Raw genomic sequence first — 18958 nt, 5'->3', positions numbered from 1 at the left:
CATATTATTATAGCGCAGGTAACCAATCACGAAACTAATTTAGAGAAACCATATTGCTCCATGTGTGCATATATATCGAATTCAATATTCAATTGCTTGCACCATTTTGCGTAATGGCTGTTATACATGAAAGTCTACAGCCCGAATCAGATTAGAGATTGAATTTGACCAATCAAAACAAAGTTTACTAATCTTGATATTGGTTTTCTTTCTTCTGATTGGTTAATTTCAATGTCCGTCTAATACTTTAGGTCGATATTCACAAGTGCTACATATCTACTTTGTCGCCGCATATCGCAGCCAATCGCAGCGATTAACTTATTTATTTAGCTGAATTAAAAATTAAAAATGCAATAATGTAATTAAAAGATATGGCATATGCGAATAGAAATTTTATTGCTATTTAAAAATCAACACAGAAAACAATGTCACATAAATATATTTGTCCAGAAATTTTTGTCACATACTATACATTTCCTATTTATTTTTCCAAAATATTTTTAAGCTCATCTTTGATTAATAAAAAACACTCTTCTGTAATATCGTGAAGAACATTAATTACATCATCTTCTGTCAAACTACTGTATACAGTTTCATCTAAAATATATGTATATATGATATAAAGGCCCGTATACAATACACGGAGTATGAAGTAAGAGTAAGAAATTGACCAATCACAGTCGATTATTCTTCTTACATTCGACTGTGATTGGTCAATTTCTTACTCTTACTTCTTACTCCGTGTATTGTAGATGACGCCTAATAATTATATAATTCTATACAAGAGAAATTTTGTATTAAACATAAATCCTTACCACTAATTGTTAAATGTCCAGAGAGTTCGCAAACTCCAGGCAGAATTGCAGTTATATCTTTTACACCAGTGAATGGTTTTCGAACCCAAATATAAATACGTACATCATTATACAATTTATCATTAGATTTTGATTTCGCTCGTGTAATATATACATTATGTGCCATTTGACGTAATTGTAAATAATTCACTACAACGAATGCACGAGATGCGAAATCTTTAATATTTTTAAAATCAGATAATTTGAGACAGAATCCTTTTGCTGGATACTCTATCAACAAGTGAATACCAGATACATAACTGCAAATATCCTAAAACAAAACAAATATCGATATTTTGCAAATATTAAAAAATCTCTCTCTCTCTCTCTCTCACTCACTCACGATCGAATATAATATTACTTACGATATATTCAAGAAGCATCTCATATTTCAAATAATATAAATGCCAGTGTAAATGATTGACAGAGGAAAGAGCACACAAACCATTAAAAAAAGCTCTTAAAGACCTGAAACAAAAAAATGATACGTTATTTTGTCATTTTATTTTAAGTAAAAATTTCTAACACAACAATGATTACCATGAATTACTTAACAGACATAATTCTATTACTTTGCGAAGACTATATTCTGTCATGATTTGTGGCAAACATTTTAAACGTTCTGCAAGAAATAAACAATGACTCTGTTCCAAAGGACTGGAATTAATTGCAATTATGTCATTTGTGTCGCCATTTCCTATATCAAATAATATCTCTTGCTGTGTTAGTTTAGTGAAATTAAAACGTGTAGAGCTAAAAGATTGTACCGTAGACGTGATTGATTCTGGAGCACGTCTATATTGAGCTCTATCTGGATTTAACTGAAATTGCCATTGCATTATGTGTTAGATATAAAACGTATATTCTTTTTATATAACAATAAGTATACCTGTGCTAAAAATTTGTATTTTCCCTTCAATATTTTACTATCTTTTATATTTAAAATATATCGGAATGTTTTAATTTGTTCAGCTTGTTTCCACGTTTGCCGCAAAATATTATCAAATGAAGATTCATTTTCCTCATATGACTTAACAATAAAATTACAATCTTTTGTGTCATAGACAAATGTGGTAATCTGTTTGTTTGAAAACATTGTGTAACTATATGTAATTTATATCAAACACGTTAACTACAAAAATTGAGAACCAAATAGAGTCTTCTGAATAATTACTGTACAAATTATAAAAATAAATACATAAATATAAATATACAAAAATAATTATAGATGCATATTTGTGATCTAAAGTTTCTGGTTATAGCATGGACACATTGGACACTTCTTTTTCTTCTTTTAATTGGCACTTGCGGCTACCTCGGCTACGATCTAGCTAGTTGTATGAAGCAATAAAAAATTCAAAATGCAGGCAACAAATACTGATATTAAGCATGAATAGTCTCGATGGACTAACACAAATTTGGAATGATGCAACACTCAAGCCGAGACGAAACACATCTGTCCCGGTTCGCGCTTGTCATGAGACAAGTCGGCTGACACATTGGACACGCGTTATACAGCGATATATCCACAGGACACACATCACATGTATACCAACAGTGCAGAAAAGTCAGAAAAGTAGACGTGCCTACTAGAGGTGCGTTCCATATCGCGCATGGGTGGCACCCAGTTGGACACGAGCCACTCACAGCGCTTGAGACTACAAAGCTCCTAAGCACCGGTCGCTGTGATTGGTGGTGTCCAATCGAGACGTGGTCAATCAGGATCACCCCGGTACGTAGTACATAGATCACATTGCGCATCTACTCCTCTCCAGAAAGAATGGTTGGGTTCGGCAGATTTAATTGTTGCAGAGCGGATCCGTGAGCGCTCGCTGCTATTGGTGTATTCTTTCAGATCATCCAATCAACATTCCGACGATACGAAGCAAAATCCATCCGAATCCTGTTTTCTGATTGGTTGCAGAGCGACGGACGACGCACATCGGATGCAGTGTGAATCCAGCAACAGACTAGTAAAAGGATCCGTTTCGGGGAACCAATTAAAGAGGAAGCTGCAAGAAGAAGAAGAAAAGGATCCGTTCAAAGTGAACGGAACGTTCATGAACGACATATTTCTACTCGCTGCTATTGGATGATCTAGAAGAATACACCAATAGCAGCGAGTGCTCAGGGATCTGCTCCACAATAGTTGAGTCTGCTGAACGCGACCAATGTTCATTCTTGATCATCATCGATCTTCCTCGATTATCTTTGGTGATGAGACTGGTGAGACCGGTAAACTAATTTGATAACATGTAATAACATTGACAAGTGTTCGAAGTGAGTGTGGCTGATCACGATCGAGACGATAACGGTAAGTTAGTTAAGCGTTATAATAATATGCTTGTTTATTAAGATATTGTGTTCCTCAGTCAGTTATTGCCACAACGAGAAATAAAGAGTCAGAAACAGCCGGAATTCTTGATGCAGATGCATCGCGCGCTTTATATAAGCCTGAGCTCCAAGAACATAGAAGAGCAATCCATCTAGCGATCACGAACAATACACGTGAGTACACAGTAAAAAACAATACACAGTAATTTTGCATTTGGTTGAGAATGGTCCACTCACATCGTTCACAGTTTGTATTGAATGTTTTTAACATATTCGAGTGTTAATGTATCATAATTTATGATGTTATTTAAAGATTTTGTACAATAAGTTGTTCACAGTTTACATTTCGTTAACATCAGATTTGAGATTTTTATAAAAGATGCTTATTGTCTAATATAAATTAAACAAAATCGATTGCTTATTATCATAAAAAAATGTATTGAACGATTCACTGGTTGTTTATAATTTTATAAAAGTAATATTACTATTCTGAGTGGACCATTTGGATATATGAAATGTGTTATATTCAACACAAATTGTCCTACAGAGAAAATAAAAAATAGAACACAACTATAAGGGACAAATTTTTTTGATCGCAATGGTGCGAGCATGTTGTGTTCCAGAATGTTCTTCGGGAAAAAACATTCCATCTCATATGTTCCCAAAGGATGCTCAACGCCACAAGAAATGGTTTGAAAAATTGAACATGAAACCAATAGAGAATGAAAATGAAATTAAAAAGTTAAGAATTTGCTATAAGCATTTTTCTGATGAAGATTACAGTGGTTCTTCATCAAGAAGAGTTTTATTACATGCTGCAATTCCATCTCTAAATATACCGCACATAGTTTATATGAATGTCAAACATAGTGAACAACATACTAATGATGAACAGCAGACATTACACAACTGTATAATGCAACAAGAGAGCAATCGAAAAGTATTAGCCCAACATAGTATGCAATTGCAAAAGCAAGAAGAAATATTAATGGAGCAGCAAGAAACAATAATGCGACAACAAAATGACATCGAAAATATTAAGAACACATTGGCTATGTCAAATCCAAGACATATTCTCGGTAGAATTACTCGTAAAAATTTATTAAGTCCCACTGTTAAGAGACTTTACTCAAACATTGTTGAAATGAAGCGAGACAAAAGACAACTAATGAAACTTGTTGACAAAGCCACAGTAAAAAGTACAACACGTAAAAGAAATGCTAACAGCATAGATAAGGCAAAATTTTATTGACCTTCTCATTTCTATTCTGTTTGTTTTTGAAATCATTGTTTGTTTCTTTTTTCCTTCGAAAAAGTTGAATTTTTCAGTCTTTCTGTTTTTTTTAATAATTTAATTTTTATACTAAATTGATATCTTTGTTAAAATTTTTGTAAGTTTCAAAAATTATCATTTGTGTATTTTGTTTCTTAAATAATAGACTATCTGCAATGTGCAGTATAAAAAGTCTGAAAAATAAGGATATTTTAAAAAGTATAGAGCACGCATTAACAACTGCAGAAGTGTAGTTTGTGAAGTTCATATACAACTGAAGTAAAAAAAAATTAGGAAGTATTAGATATATATTTGGAAACATTTTCCAAGCTCTCTAGTCATTGTCCAATGCAACTAGATTATTCGATAGGAGAAACTGCAAAATAGTTTATCATTCAATGGTGTACATTTGTTATTAAAATATTCTATAGAAAGCAACAAGAGAACTATGAAAATAATTACATGTACAATGAAGCGAGAAAAATATCAATAAAGTATACTAAACGGACAAATGTTAAAAAAATAAAAAAATTTAGATTGCTTGCGAAGTTATTCAAATTAGCTGGGACTGCGTTTTTATCGAGATATGTGTTTCTTGGTCTGTATGTACATGAAAAATTAAATATATACAAAAGGAATGATTTACAAGTTCAATATATGAATACAATATTATTTTTCAGGTGATGTACAAAGTAAGATTGTATGGAGTAAACAGTGATAAGGACAGCATTTTTGCATATGGATTATCTAAAAGTGGTTCTGATTGGAGAACTTTTCATTTCTTGAATGCATATATTGGTAAAATAATAGTAACATTCTTGAGAGCTACATTTCTGCTTCTAATGTAATAGGTACATTATTTATTAAAAGTATATGAAATATATATATAATATTCTGAATGTGAAAGTAAAGTTTTATTTTTTTTTATTTTTAAATTATATGTAGAAGAAATTCACAAACTGCACTTGTGCAGTTTTTAATACGTACTCTATACTTTTTATTTATTTACTTTTTTTTCAGACTTTTTATACATTCTGCACATTGCACAACAAATTTTGGAAAAAGTCAAGTTTGCACCGATTACATGGACTCATGACAACCGTGGTATTTTTTATGGACAGTATCAAAATCAGTAAGGAGGAACTGACATACAGAATTTTTATGTAGAATAATTACAGTAACGACGGAATTTATTCATTGGGAGACTATCGATGATGTGACAGTTAGTTCGACATATGTTGTCTCATGGATGAGCAAGTGTCAAATGTTGGCTTCTATCTGGAAAATTAATAATGATGAATTGAGAATACATCAAGCTTGTTAGGTGTACACAAATGGTTTCGATCGCTTGGCAAAAGAGGTAGAGATATATCGATTCATTTATTATTCACTTTTCAAATATTTTCACAATCTCTAATATTCACACAATCGAATATTTTCTACTTTGTTTCAATTTTTTTCAGAACGTTTGAAATAGTCTATACAAATGCCAACACTGTGGAATTAATTCGACGAGTATTCAGTGCATTTACCTAAAACTCACTGTGATTATCATATTATACTGTTAACGTTAGATGCAACATTATTTGATATTCTAGCTATAAAAAGAAATATAATTATAAAATAATTTTATTTATCATACGTGATATATTTTGATAAAATGCAATATTAATATATTAGTACCTTTTTTATATATAAGATAATTTTTGGCATTTTTTAATCATATAATTATATTTCTTAAATATAATAATGCAAACAAAAATATCAATGATCCAGGCGACATGATGGTCAAATCACTTAAAAATGACACGGTTACAGAATATGTTAATACGAAAAATAACATTACGTTTTAAATGTATACATATATATATATTTTTTTAAAGAATTGTCGCATTGAATTGTCATTGAATTTAAATTATAAATATTCTAATTATTATTATAATTATCGAATATAACATTTCTTCCGGCTTTATATCCTTATAATCACATTTTGAAATTTTTTGTAGGGAATATATTTTATTGAATATGCATTAATTAAATTTTGTGTCTCAACCGAATCGTACATAAGGTGTCAGAGTAAAATATTTTATGTAATTATTGTACGATTGTAAAATAAAATAACATTTATAATAAAAGATACATTTTTCTCATACATTATATTTTATTCGTATCATTTGTATAAATATATGGTGCTTTCCAGCAAGGACACAGTCAGACGTAGTGTAACACAGTAAATCATTATATCCTTATTGTTTGTTTATGTTAAACAAGCATGAAACAATTCAAACAATTCACTGTGCTACACAATATCTGACTGAGTCCTTGCTGGAAAACACTTGTCAATCCTTTCCATCATGCAACAAAGCTATTGATCATTTATCAACATAACAGGTTTGCATAATTACAAAAAAGATTTTATTGGGTAATAAGAGTTTCAACATTTAAATGTTTGAGCCACATGATTTTATCCGCAATTCATCTTTTCATGCTAAAAAAATATGTTATAGTTGGAAATAAATTGTACAGTAAAACTGTATGTAATATATTTCTTTGCTAGATTTAAGATTCTCGTAAAAAAAATGCGCGCCAGATTTTTGTTTATTTGAATTATCTATATAATGGATCCTTCTCTAACGTACTAAAAAAAAATATTCGATTTTTTAATATTGGGGGGCTCGTGAAGTTGGCCCCCCAAAATTTGAATGTCATATAACTTTTAAACTAAGGGTGAGCAAACGATTAAGATATGATTAAGTGGCGGGGCCAGCTAGGCAAACGTTAGATGCCCCCCCACTTAATTAAATCTTAATGAAAAAATTCTGGAATAATGCGTTATTTATGCGCAACCCATATACGCAAAAAAAAATTTTTGCGTTTATTCTGTTTAGCTAGAAAAAAGAGTTTTTTGTGGAGGGCTGAGTAGGCAGTCAGTCAGCCCCCCATACGTTAAAAACAACCGATTTAGAAAATTAAATACACAGGATTTATGCGCTATTTATACGCTTTTTCCAGGCGTTTTTGGTTTTTGCGCTGCAACACTTTGCCCCCCCCCCCCCCCCCCCCCACTTAAACAAATCTTCATGAAAAAATTATGGAATAATGCGCTATTTATGCGCTACCTATATCAGCAAAAAAAAATTTTTGCGCTCATTCTATTCGAATGCCAGCATTCGTGAGCAAACGAGCAAAAGAATGCAGAAAAAAATATTCGATTTTTTAATTTTAGGGCATTTTGAATTCTCAAATTTTGAACAAGATCGAAATGAACGACCCCAAAAATCCTCTAAAAACAAATTACACCATAATCGAAAAATCTTTAAAATTTCCATAACCTCTCCATCCACCATATTGGTTCAGCCATTTTTAATTTCCAAATTTTGAACACAAATTCTAAATGAGCAACTCCAAAAATCTCATGATACCAATTTTCACCGAAATCGGAGAACCTTTAGGATTTCCGTAATATTTCCGTCCGCCATATTGGTTCAGCCATTTTGAATTTCGAAATTTTTATCACAATTTCGGAACGAGCAACCCCTAAAACCCCCGAATACGAAGCCACATCGAAATCGGAGTACTCTTAACATCCCTTTGAAAAGAGGCTTCGAAAAAAACATGACACGCCAATTTTAATATAGGAAAAATGTGAAATTGTTATAACATTTTATTAAAGCTTACGATAATTCGTATAATACGAAATGTTTATTTAATTGATTAATTATTATATTCCACATTTTCATTAACATAAGTGTAATATAGATTGAATAAAATTTAACAAAAGTTATTAGAGGTGGCTCGATAACATAAAATATAAATAAGAAAGAGCATACAGCCACATACGCAAGATGTTTTTCGCAACAAGTCATATATTAAAAATTTTTTTACATGTTTTTTTTTACATTGTAATGTTATATTTGATAGTTGTGGAAACACGAAATCTGGTAATTCTTTATTTAACATACAAGTATCAAGAAATAAGTTTTAATCTCATTGTCAAAAAGATCAAGGAAACAGGATTAATTTTCGGATTTTTTGTATTTCGACATCTTAATGCGTAATTTTAGTATTTAACATTCACATTTTCTTTATTATACTGATGATGGCCTTGATCGAAACATTTACATGTAAAAAATTTTTAATATATGATTTGTTACGGAAACATCTTGCGTATGTCATTGTACGCTCTTTCTTATTTATGTTTAATATAGATTTAATAAAATATATTACATATACGCGGATATATAAATGTATTTTAATTTAATAGTTACATTTATATTTTAACAAAAAGTTTAAAAAATGAAAAGTTTTCATTGGCTGCGTTCAGCAGAGAAAGCAGCTTTGCAACTGTTGTAAAATTCTTCAATATGATTGGTCTTGCCCGTAGTTCCTCATTGGATCTAAATGTATAAACCAATCATATTCAAGAATTTTACAACAGTTGCAAAGCTACTCTAAGACAGGTCCCACACTACATCACTTTATTGATGAGTCTAGTAGTGTGAGACCAAGACGAAACGCTGCGGCCGACCACAAAAGTTTTGAGTTAGGCCTCCTTAATAGACATCCACAGAATGTAAGAAATGAAATACTATTGTGAAGATCAAACGTACCAACTTTTGCGCTATTAATGCTTTCAATCGCCCGGAAATTTCTGATTGATGATTGTTCTATTTACTAAATATTACAATCCAAAATTGATATTAATCGGAAAATATGTAGGAAAGTGTTTTAATTGTAATACTCTAATTCTTACAAGGTTTAAAAGTTTTCCTATTGTTTGTGACTCATAATGCTAATATTAAAGGTGACTAAGTCAGAAATTAACTGCGCTAAATGCTTATCATATTTTATTTATTTGACTAGCCATTGTGCGCTGTATCTGTAGACCATGTTCCGATATACACTTTTGCCATTCGAGTAATAACTTGCACATTGCAGGTAAGAAAATTATAGCGGTTTTAATACTTTTTTTTATTAATCGTATAACATTAAAACTTTAATCTGGAATATACAAGTTATAAGAAAAAAGAATAACATGCGCCGTTATAAAGATTATATATATTTACATGAAATAAAAATTTGTTAAACGATTTATAATATTTGTCAGAATGCAGGATAAAAATTAATTTTATGTATTATATATAATTGTAGAAGTGATTTATTTGAATGAGAATTGTCTTCAAGATTGTAATTCCTATGATTTCTGAAAGATTTAATATCGTAAGCATATCTAGACAGCAACTTTCTGTATGATGCAACGAGGCAACGAATAATATATTTTTGTTAAAATCTACGTGACAAAAAAATTGTCAGCAAAATTTTGTTATTTAATTGTGTTTATTTAAACTATTTACAAAATGTCTTAAAGTTTAAAAATATAATTCTATATAATTAGATCGTTAAGTATTATTCGTTCAATCGCTATTTCCTTTACTCATAGTAGAATATGTAATAATTAAATTTCTCAGGCATATCACTAATATTTTCATATTAATTATTATTTTTATTTAACAGAAGGAGAACGAATTTGAAGAAGTATAAAATTTAAAAGCGTCATTATGTACATTCTTGAGATAGTAATTAAATTAATAAAGTAATTAAATTAATCATGCATGTACCTGACAGAGAGATCACAATTATTATTTTTAAAAAACTATCGGACCAATTTACTCATTATAAATGTTCATCAACAGATTCTATCGCAAAATGAAGTTCAGCTACGTAATATTCATTTGTTCTTTGGTCACAACATCAGCCGTGATAGATTTCGTAAGTAATTATCCTACTCTCTAAAATCTTTGGAATAGAATCTAACTCTAAAGAGTGAAATCTCACTCAAAAATTAATAATTGAGCTCTTTTTTAATTGTCACTGATTCAATTGTCACTCTTTAGAATTAAATTCTACTCCAAATATTTTGAATTTTAGTATGTAGTAGATCATATTTCTATTTTATAATGCTTGAATTATAACAATATTTAGTTTTATCGATTCTTTATTACATAAAAAAAGCAGATTAATTTTGCATTTTGTTAAATTATTTAGAAAATTGCTACGCAAAAATATAAGATAATGTATGCACTCTGTTTACTCTTTCAAATGGACGTATAAATTATAGGAACTGACTACTATAAAATACATTTTTTTTTTAAATACTTATGTGTATAATTATGTTTATAAGAATTTATAGAAAATATTTTATAAAAAATATTGGGTATGGTATATAAAATATTATTTTATACACAACACAAGACACACACACACAACACACACACACACATATTACACAACACACACACACTATTTTATAACTATTAAATATTATCAAAATTTATTTGAGCCTTTTATTTTATAATATGTAAATCTAAAACTTTCAAAGATAGAGGCAATATTATCTCTATAATTAGCAATATTATCTATAATTAGCAGTATTATCTCAATAATTAGCAATATTATCTCAAGCCTTGAAATTTGAAATGTTGCGCACTTATGCATATATTGGATTGGATTAAAGAAGTTTGAAATGTTACTTTATTTGTATATATCATATCTACTGGGCTTTTTTTAAAAAAAATTGGACAATTATACTATTATAATTGTATAATAGTACGATAAAGCAAAGTTTCAGCTTTAAGAATCTGTTTTTTTTTTAAATTGCAGTACGATAATTTTGTAGTTATGAGCGATTAAATTCAAGATGTTCCTTTTAATCCGCGATAATTTAGTAACAAAAAATCTCAAAAAAATTTTTTAAAAACGATTTTGTAGAAAAAACTTTAAGCTTTTACGTTAGAAAGTTAGAAATTTTCATAAATTCCTTTTGAGCATGTGACAGATCCAAAATGAGAGGAAAATTGCCTATCTTGTGTCTAGCTCGTAGTTTTCTTATGTAGAATCCTGATAGGAAGCTAACGTCAAAATGACGTTTTTTGATGTCAAAATGACGACAAAATGACGTAGCTTACTACCAGGGAAATTATCAAATTCACAGAAATTCAAAAGACATAGTGACCTTTCGAAAGTAGTTTAAATTTAAATTTCGTTCATTTTTAATAAAATTACAACTGTTTGGGTTTTACGCTACAAACTTTTGTTCCAATTCAATATTTTTAGTTTATCCCTTAAGAATCTTAAGTAGTCACTACGGCCACATATTGAATATCATAATAAAGCGAGAAATGATACATTGAAGTTTCTTGCAAGCCATTTGTAAATAAAGAAAATTTGAGTAAAACAAAATGAAATCGTTTTAAAACACTTTGTAAAAAATGGACCGAAACTGTTCTTGCCCTCCCCCTGACAGTCAATAAATAGTCGTAAAAGTGCTTATATTTAACTTCTGTTATATATTATACATATACGTAAATATATAACTTTATTGTGTATATATATATATATATATATATACAGGTGATAATCCAACTCTGGTGAGCAGATACAGCATAAAAATTAAAGCCGTGTTCTAATACACTATCAGTACTGACAATCTATAGTTTACATTATGTATAGTATAAATTTTTAATACTGACAGTATATCGGAACACGGTCTAAATAAAAAAATTTTATACCGTTTTGTCTCTCAATAATTAATAAAAATTTAATAAAGATCTGCGAATAATCCAATTCAGCAGCGAATGTAGCAATGAATCAGCGGAGAGATACAATAAAAATAATTCAATCAAATTTCTTTATTTTGCGAAATTAACGTTTCCTATTCATCAGGTTACTTGTTACTGAAACTGCACGACTACAGTACATACATCATAACCTGGCAAAAACGAGATTAGTAATATTCATATAAAGTAGTATTGTAATCTGTTAATTTTTCTTTTCCAGACTCTTAATTTGAAAGACTCGCAAGTTTGCGATCCTGGCCAATGGATTATAACAAATACAATAATCGAATGGAAGAACAGCACGAAAATGATTTCATGTAACATTACTTATAACGAGGTATTTGTTAATAATTGCATTTATACATCCAAACAAGACACGATTATAAAATATATAACACATAATCAAATTTTGAAATGATAAATATACATATATATAACTCCGTATGTAAAATGCTTTTTATTAAATATTTTATCGTAAAATGTATAATTTCATTTACAAAATCTTTTTTAGCTAAACGATAGCACAATCTACAGGATACATATTATAATGAATTGTGAGGATATAAATTCTAATTGTACTAACGAACCGATTATATGGATTGACGATATCGACTGTAATGATTCGCAGAATCTTTCGCTATCGGATATGGACGTTTGTAAAATCACGTACACACATATGTAAGAATTTAATTCGAAAACATACGTATGTGTATTTTTGAATATGAAATTTGAGTATATACATTTTGGGTTTTGTTTATATGCAAAACATTCTATTTTTAAAATAAAAAAAAGTCAAATTTCATTTCGACAGTCGGAACAAAACTGTCTAGTTTTTAAAAAATAAATTGATAATTTTAACATAATGTTAATATCAATTTGGAACAATGATTAAAAAACACGCATGATACATATACGGTAATACGTGAAACAAAATTCTATCTTATACCTTAAGAACATTCTAATTTGAAAGTCTATACGCTAATACGTGAAACAAAATTGTAACTTATACTTTAAGAATATCCTAACTTGAAAGACTTAACAGTTATTTTTATTTCACAGGAATTAGGAAAGTGGGAGAGACAGAAAGAATTATTTGAATACCGATATGGGTATCTTTTTGGAGACATGCTCTATAGAATGATACTTTGTATAAATATTGAGGATATAGAATCTGAAATCAATTTTGTTTAAAATTGTCTTTTTCAAACATGTAAATATCTTGCCATGTAAGAATTAATATTAGAAAGTGTTTCTTTTCACATTCAGCTATTGGTTGATGGCATTAATTGCTATTGTATAGGTTTGATAAGACTAAATTAAGATATAAATAATCAAATACTTAGATATTATACGCAATCAGAATTTAACGTTACATAAAATGTATTCCTTTATTTAAGATCAATTATTTGACTGTTATTGGAAAAACCTAATAAAGAGAGAGAAAGAGATTAACCCTTCATTTGATCTTCTACCAAAAATTGCTCGAGAGATGCCATACGCTCTTTGTCAGGATCATACATTTCGAGGAACTCTGTCCAAATATTTGGTTTGTGTTCTTTCAAATGACTGATTATTTTTCTTGTTGCGTATTTCTGCTTTTCGGTACATTTTTCGCAAGATGTGAGTATCATATCCGGGAGAATATCTATACGTATAAATCAAGAAATGTATTCATTTATCTCAATGTATAAATATATATAATATTTCGCGGATCATATTTGAATATGAACTATTATTTTCTTTTGTTACATTTTTTCTTTTTTTATTTCAATCCCTTTTCTTCCTTTTATCTTATAAAAAATGCGATACGTATAAAATTATTGCAACATATTGAAATAAAACATAAACTGCAATGTATACTTACTTTTAAGACTGCGTCCATCAGCGGTGCAGGGACCTTTATCGAGAAAGCAATTCACATACTGATTTAAAAGACGATCGCTGTTAATAATCGCATCCACATCTACATTATATGTATCTGAATAATATTCTTTTCCTGAAACGAGTCCAGAGAACGCGATACTACACAATAGTACAAATGTGAATCTCATTTCTTATGCGATCCTCTCTGTAACAACTTATTCTATGTAAATTATGTAGATTATTCTGCAATTCTTTTGTTAATTATTTCAAAATTCATTAATTAATTTCTTTTTAATAGAGTGCAAATGAAAATAGAAGAAAATTAACTCTTGTTTTTAAATTAAAATCAATTAAAATCACAACGTGGCATAAATTATAAGTAAAGAAGCAAATAGTCACACGTAGGATGTCAGTAACGAAAGTCATATTTAAAATATCATTCTTAAAACATAAAATCATAAACGTAAATTATATTTTAAAAAGTCAAATGCGAAACGATAAATCAAACACGTTACAATTATCGGTTATAGTTAATACGCACAGATAATATAAATATAATTACAAAGTTAAAGCTATTCGTCAATCCACATTTCGTATAGTTGTCAGTGATAATGCGATACAAATCTTGTTTTTAATCTTTACAAAACGATTCAATATATTCTTTTTGTCGTACAAACACAAAAGCGTTATAATGTAATATAAATTTGAATTTTATAATAATGAAAGAACTTTTATAAAAATTTTGTGCAATAAAAGAGATTTCCAAGAGATAAAATTATTAAAAATAGAAATACATGTGTATGATGGTACATATTCTCACCTTCAAAGTTAATTTAATCGATGTAATTCGGCGGAATTAGATTTAACACTTTCAAGCAAAGACAATTTCTATAAGAAGATACGTTCAAGTTAGCGTTATATGATCAAGTATTTGACTTTGTATCAAGGAATGAAAAACTTTATTACCGAATTTATATGCTCGTTATTGTTTTCGCATTTAACGTCGATGAATAGTTTACGAAACGTGTAACTTTCATATATACAATCAAAACAATTAATGCTGATTTATGCATAATTTGTCACGGAAACTGATTCAATTGTCATGTTATGTAAAATTCTTTTGAAAGAAAACGTGACAATTAGCGATTTATAAATACGTTCAGAATCGTGTAAAAAAGGAACTTTTAACGCAAGATCATGTTTACGATCTGATTTTGTAGTATTGATAACTACACACATTCTAATTGTATTTTCATATTGATTTGCAATTTAATGATGTTATAATTTAAATAGAAGTAAAATCATAGAATTTATTTACATATATAATAACCAAAAATAATACTAATATATGATAATGAAATATTTTCTGTAATGTGTAATGTTAAATATAACCAAAATATTTTTGTGTAATGTGAAATACAAATTATATTTTATTTGCTCTTAAAAAAGTACATATTTATTAGCATTTCGAGGCCAATAGTAAATTACTGATTAATGTCCATTTTATATTTCTAGCAACTTCTTTTTCGTTATTAAATTTGTAAACATGTATGAATATTTTATAATTCAATAATTATATATTTATAATAATATATAACTCTAAAAAAGTAGTATAATGTAGGATTAAAAGCTTGGTGGAAAAGAATTGCTAATTCGTGTTTTCTAAAATACATACATAAATATTTATATATAATATATTTATTAATATACACATTTATTAAAATTGAGTACGATTTGTTGGGATATATAATGATAATTATATGATCCAACACAAACCACACTCAATCTTACGAGGAAAGGAACCCAATTATCCTCTTTGAAATCATTCAACTTTCATTTTGAAAAATTTTTTCTATCTTTAAGTTTCGGCGATATTCACTTCGAAAGAGAAAAAACCAATTTTTTCCGAGGGATGTTTTCACTCCTTAAAAGCGATTGAACACGTATAAAAAAAAAACGTGTCGCTTATTTTTATCTAGAGAACAATATACTACAAGTTTATCATTAAAATCAGAGGGGAACAATTGGGTCCCTTTTCTTGTTATATGTTCATTTATGTTAATTTGTATAATGTATAATTAAATATATATATATAGCAAAAAATAATAATTTCTATAAAAATAAAGAACTGCTATTTTCTTCTAAAAATATAAAACATAGTTGCAATTGCATTATAAAACAGTCTGCTCTTTCAGAAATTATTATTTCTTGCTTTACATTTCTCGCAATATTTCTGTTCAATATTATATACAATAAGTATACATGTATATATGTATGTGTAAGCATCTCTTATTACTAGAGTTCGACCAAAACTTTTACCGAAACTGAACCAAAACAGTCAGCTACATGTCAATTTTAACCGAAACCAAAACCAAAATTAAAAAATAGGAATCCTATAAAGTATAGACATGCCCTATATATCATACACTTTTTCTTCACAAATATCATAATTTATTGAAACAATTAAATTTCGACCAAAATAAAACGCCGAAATTTCGATTGTGTGTCAATTTTGGCCAAAGAATATAAGTACTTCTTCTTCATGAACATTATAATTTAATTATTGAAACAATAATTACACATATTAAAATTAATATTTATGAAGAAGAGCTATATAGTTTCAGTCGAAGCTGACACGTAATGAATGTTCGTTTTCAGTTTCGGTAGGACTCTGCTTATCACATTCAAATTCATTGTTTTATTTATTTATACCTGAATAAATTATACACTTCGCGTTGTATTTTTATATTATTTTATTCTTCAAACAGTTTTATAATTGTAATAGTCTCCCTCCCCCTCACACACACCACACACACGCGCGCGCGCTGTATCCGTAAAGTTAACTCAACTTTATCTTTAACGGCAAGTGATTATGTAGAGATTGATCAAAATTTACAAGTCTCTACTTGTGTGATCACTGTGACCGATTCTATATCATTTCTGTGCAGCTTCGATACGAGCTAAGATGGAAATAAACGAAACAGTTAATAGAGATATTAAATTGATAACCTTAGTGGAAAGATTTCCACATTTATACGATAAATCTAGCGCAAAATATAAAGATTGCGCCGCTGTAGAGAATTCATGGTTGTTCATAAGCGGAGAATTACGAATCAGGTAAATGTACATATATCATTGTTTGATAAAACAATAAAATATAAGGTAATTATTCAGTTTAACCCCCCCCCCCCCCACCTAAATAAAATTAGACTTTTTGTGTTGCGTGATTATGACAGATTCCCTACATTCTGTGGTGAGGAAAAGACGAACATTTGGAAATGTTAGAATGACGAATGATCCATTCGAATCAAATGTATACGATTCTTTGAAAAATTTTCCTGAATCCCAGAATTTTGATTAAGACAGTACAAGCAACAATACAAGCCTGATTGAAAAGGATGATTCTACACAAAATATGAATTATGAATATTTTAATGAATGAAGAATATTTTAATGAGATAGATATATATATCTAAAAGTTTCTTATTTTATACATTATGGTATTAAATATTAATCTATATAGCTATCACAATTGTTAAACAAATTACTTTTATTGAGATCTATAACTAATACTGTGAATATTTGCAGATTCCACAGATACTCACACGGATATACCTATTGTAGAGGAACTTTTTGAATCTTTGTCAAATTTTCCCAGCGAAAATATATTTCATGAACAACAAACAAGTTCTTCAATACTTAATATATCTATACTACAAAGATTACCAAACACATCTACACCACATAGACCCACAACGCCAAATATATCTATATTAAGAACTAGTAAGAGGAAACAACCCTCAGACGTTGACATACAATTAACTAGTGCTGTAGATGCTTTCAAAAACTATGTTACTTATAGAAATACTGCAAATGCTGAAAACGATTCCTTAAAAAAATTTTGTGTTTCCTTATATGGAGATTTAAAAAAATATTGATAAAAAAAAGATTTAATATCTTGTTAAGTTGAAATCATGCAAATAATTTCAAAATATATAGAATAAAACTTAGTCTTTAATTGATACTAAAATATACAAGTAACATATATGTGATTTTATTGTTATATATACATACAGAAATAAAGGTACAGTTTATAATAAATGTATATATTTTGTAAGTAATTTATTTGTATGTATTATAAAAGAATACAAAATTAATACTTCTGAATTCTCCAAAACTATACATTTTTATCATTAATCCATAATTTTAATTATGTAGTCAGCATATATTTCAGCTTACGGTCAATATAAATCGGGCTTTAGACTCTTGGAGCATTGTCCTGTAAATCTGCAAGAATTAATGCCAAAAAAAGATAAAGATATACGAATTTTAACTATACCAAAGAAAACAACGGAAATGATTCAACCTCTTGACGTTTATGGATTTAGACTATGGAAAAACTTTGTGAGAACATTCAGTGATCGCGTCATGTTACTAAATTATGAAATTAATTTACATTTGAGAAATAATATCATCAAATTACAATCTTTAATGCACATACAACTATTTTCTCCGCGATTTCATAATCTTTTTAAATGCCTAGTATAAGATTGGATACATTGAAGAACGGCCGCCACAATTCGAAACTCTAGTAGATTTTTGTTTCAACGGAAAGGATATTCAAGAAATACCTCGCTGCTCCATATGTGGTGCACCTGCTGTAATACGATATGCATGGTGCAAGCAATATTTCTGTATGCAGCATTTTTTTGAAGAATATCATAATTGCGAACATTTTGTCATATAATAATCATGTTAGTATTAATAACGAGATTAACAAGTAGTTTTAAAATTTATAATAAATACATTCATTGCTCTTTATAACAAAAAATGTGCTTATATTTTTACATTACAGGAAATATATGGTACCGTAACTCATCACTGTTAGATATCAAAGGAGCAATAGCAATCCTGAATTTCTTGAATTAAATAACATTTTATTATCTTTTTACTTCCATGTGTATCAAAATGTTAATCAATCCATTTCTGTACTTATTTCAACATAAGTAACGTTCACA

At 28.9% G+C, this 18958-nt stretch overlaps 4 protein-coding genes and 1 long non-coding RNA gene across 5 annotated transcripts; 3 read left to right on the top strand and 2 right to left on the bottom strand.

Moving 5' to 3' along the window:
* Nucleotides 1–450: 450 nt before the first annotated feature.
* On the bottom strand, nucleotides 451–2097 carry LOC108769472 (GDP-D-glucose phosphorylase 1). Its single transcript, XM_018520486.1, has 5 exons — nucleotides 1744–2097; nucleotides 1395–1675; nucleotides 1220–1322; nucleotides 816–1125; nucleotides 451–597 (listed from the first exon to the last, which is right to left on the bottom strand). The coding sequence occupies exons 1-5, from the start codon at nucleotides 1948–1950 to the stop codon at nucleotides 482–484; spliced, it is 1017 nt and encodes a 338-aa protein (XP_018375988.1). The 5' UTR covers nucleotides 1951–2097; the 3' UTR covers nucleotides 451–481.
* A 916-nt stretch (nucleotides 2098–3013) lies between these two features.
* Nucleotides 3014–4440, top strand: LOC108768265 (uncharacterized). The gene is made up of 3 exons (XM_018518642.1): nucleotides 3014–3168; nucleotides 3231–3362; nucleotides 3736–4440. The coding sequence occupies exon 3, from the start codon at nucleotides 3787–3789 to the stop codon at nucleotides 4438–4440; it is 654 nt and encodes a 217-aa protein (XP_018374144.1). The 5' UTR covers nucleotides 3014–3168; nucleotides 3231–3362; nucleotides 3736–3786.
* A 504-nt stretch (nucleotides 4441–4944) lies between these two features.
* Nucleotides 4945–6004, top strand: LOC108769046 (uncharacterized). The gene is made up of 4 exons (XR_001940524.1): nucleotides 4945–5063; nucleotides 5142–5312; nucleotides 5482–5821; nucleotides 5925–6004. It is a non-coding gene; the product is annotated as an uncharacterized LOC108769046 (long non-coding RNA).
* Nucleotides 6005–8953: 2949 nt separating this feature from the next.
* Nucleotides 8954–13491, top strand: LOC108769272 (uncharacterized). The gene is made up of 7 exons (XM_018520158.1): nucleotides 8954–9034; nucleotides 9325–9399; nucleotides 10155–10230; nucleotides 12298–12414; nucleotides 12589–12738; nucleotides 13128–13287; nucleotides 13475–13491. Exons 3-6 carry the CDS (start codon nucleotides 10168–10170, stop codon nucleotides 13266–13268), a joined length of 471 nt encoding a protein of 156 aa, XP_018375660.1. The 5' UTR covers nucleotides 8954–9034; nucleotides 9325–9399; nucleotides 10155–10167; the 3' UTR covers nucleotides 13269–13287; nucleotides 13475–13491.
* A 25-nt stretch (nucleotides 13492–13516) lies between these two features.
* LOC108769279 (ejaculatory bulb-specific protein 3) lies at nucleotides 13517–14128 on the bottom strand. Its single transcript, XM_018520171.1, has 2 exons — nucleotides 13942–14128; nucleotides 13517–13722 (listed from the first exon to the last, which is right to left on the bottom strand). Exons 1-2 carry the CDS (start codon nucleotides 14126–14128, stop codon nucleotides 13526–13528), a joined length of 384 nt encoding a protein of 127 aa, XP_018375673.1. The 3' UTR covers nucleotides 13517–13525.
* Nucleotides 14129–18958: the final 4830 nt, after the last annotated feature.

This window comes from Trachymyrmex cornetzi, unplaced genomic scaffold (assembly GCF_001594075.2).
Source record: "Trachymyrmex cornetzi isolate Tcor2-1 unplaced genomic scaffold, Tcor1.1 scaffold122, whole genome shotgun sequence".
Taxonomy (NCBI): domain Eukaryota; kingdom Metazoa; phylum Arthropoda; class Insecta; order Hymenoptera; family Formicidae; genus Trachymyrmex; species Trachymyrmex cornetzi.
This window is presented reverse-complemented; position numbering and strand designations above follow the sequence as displayed.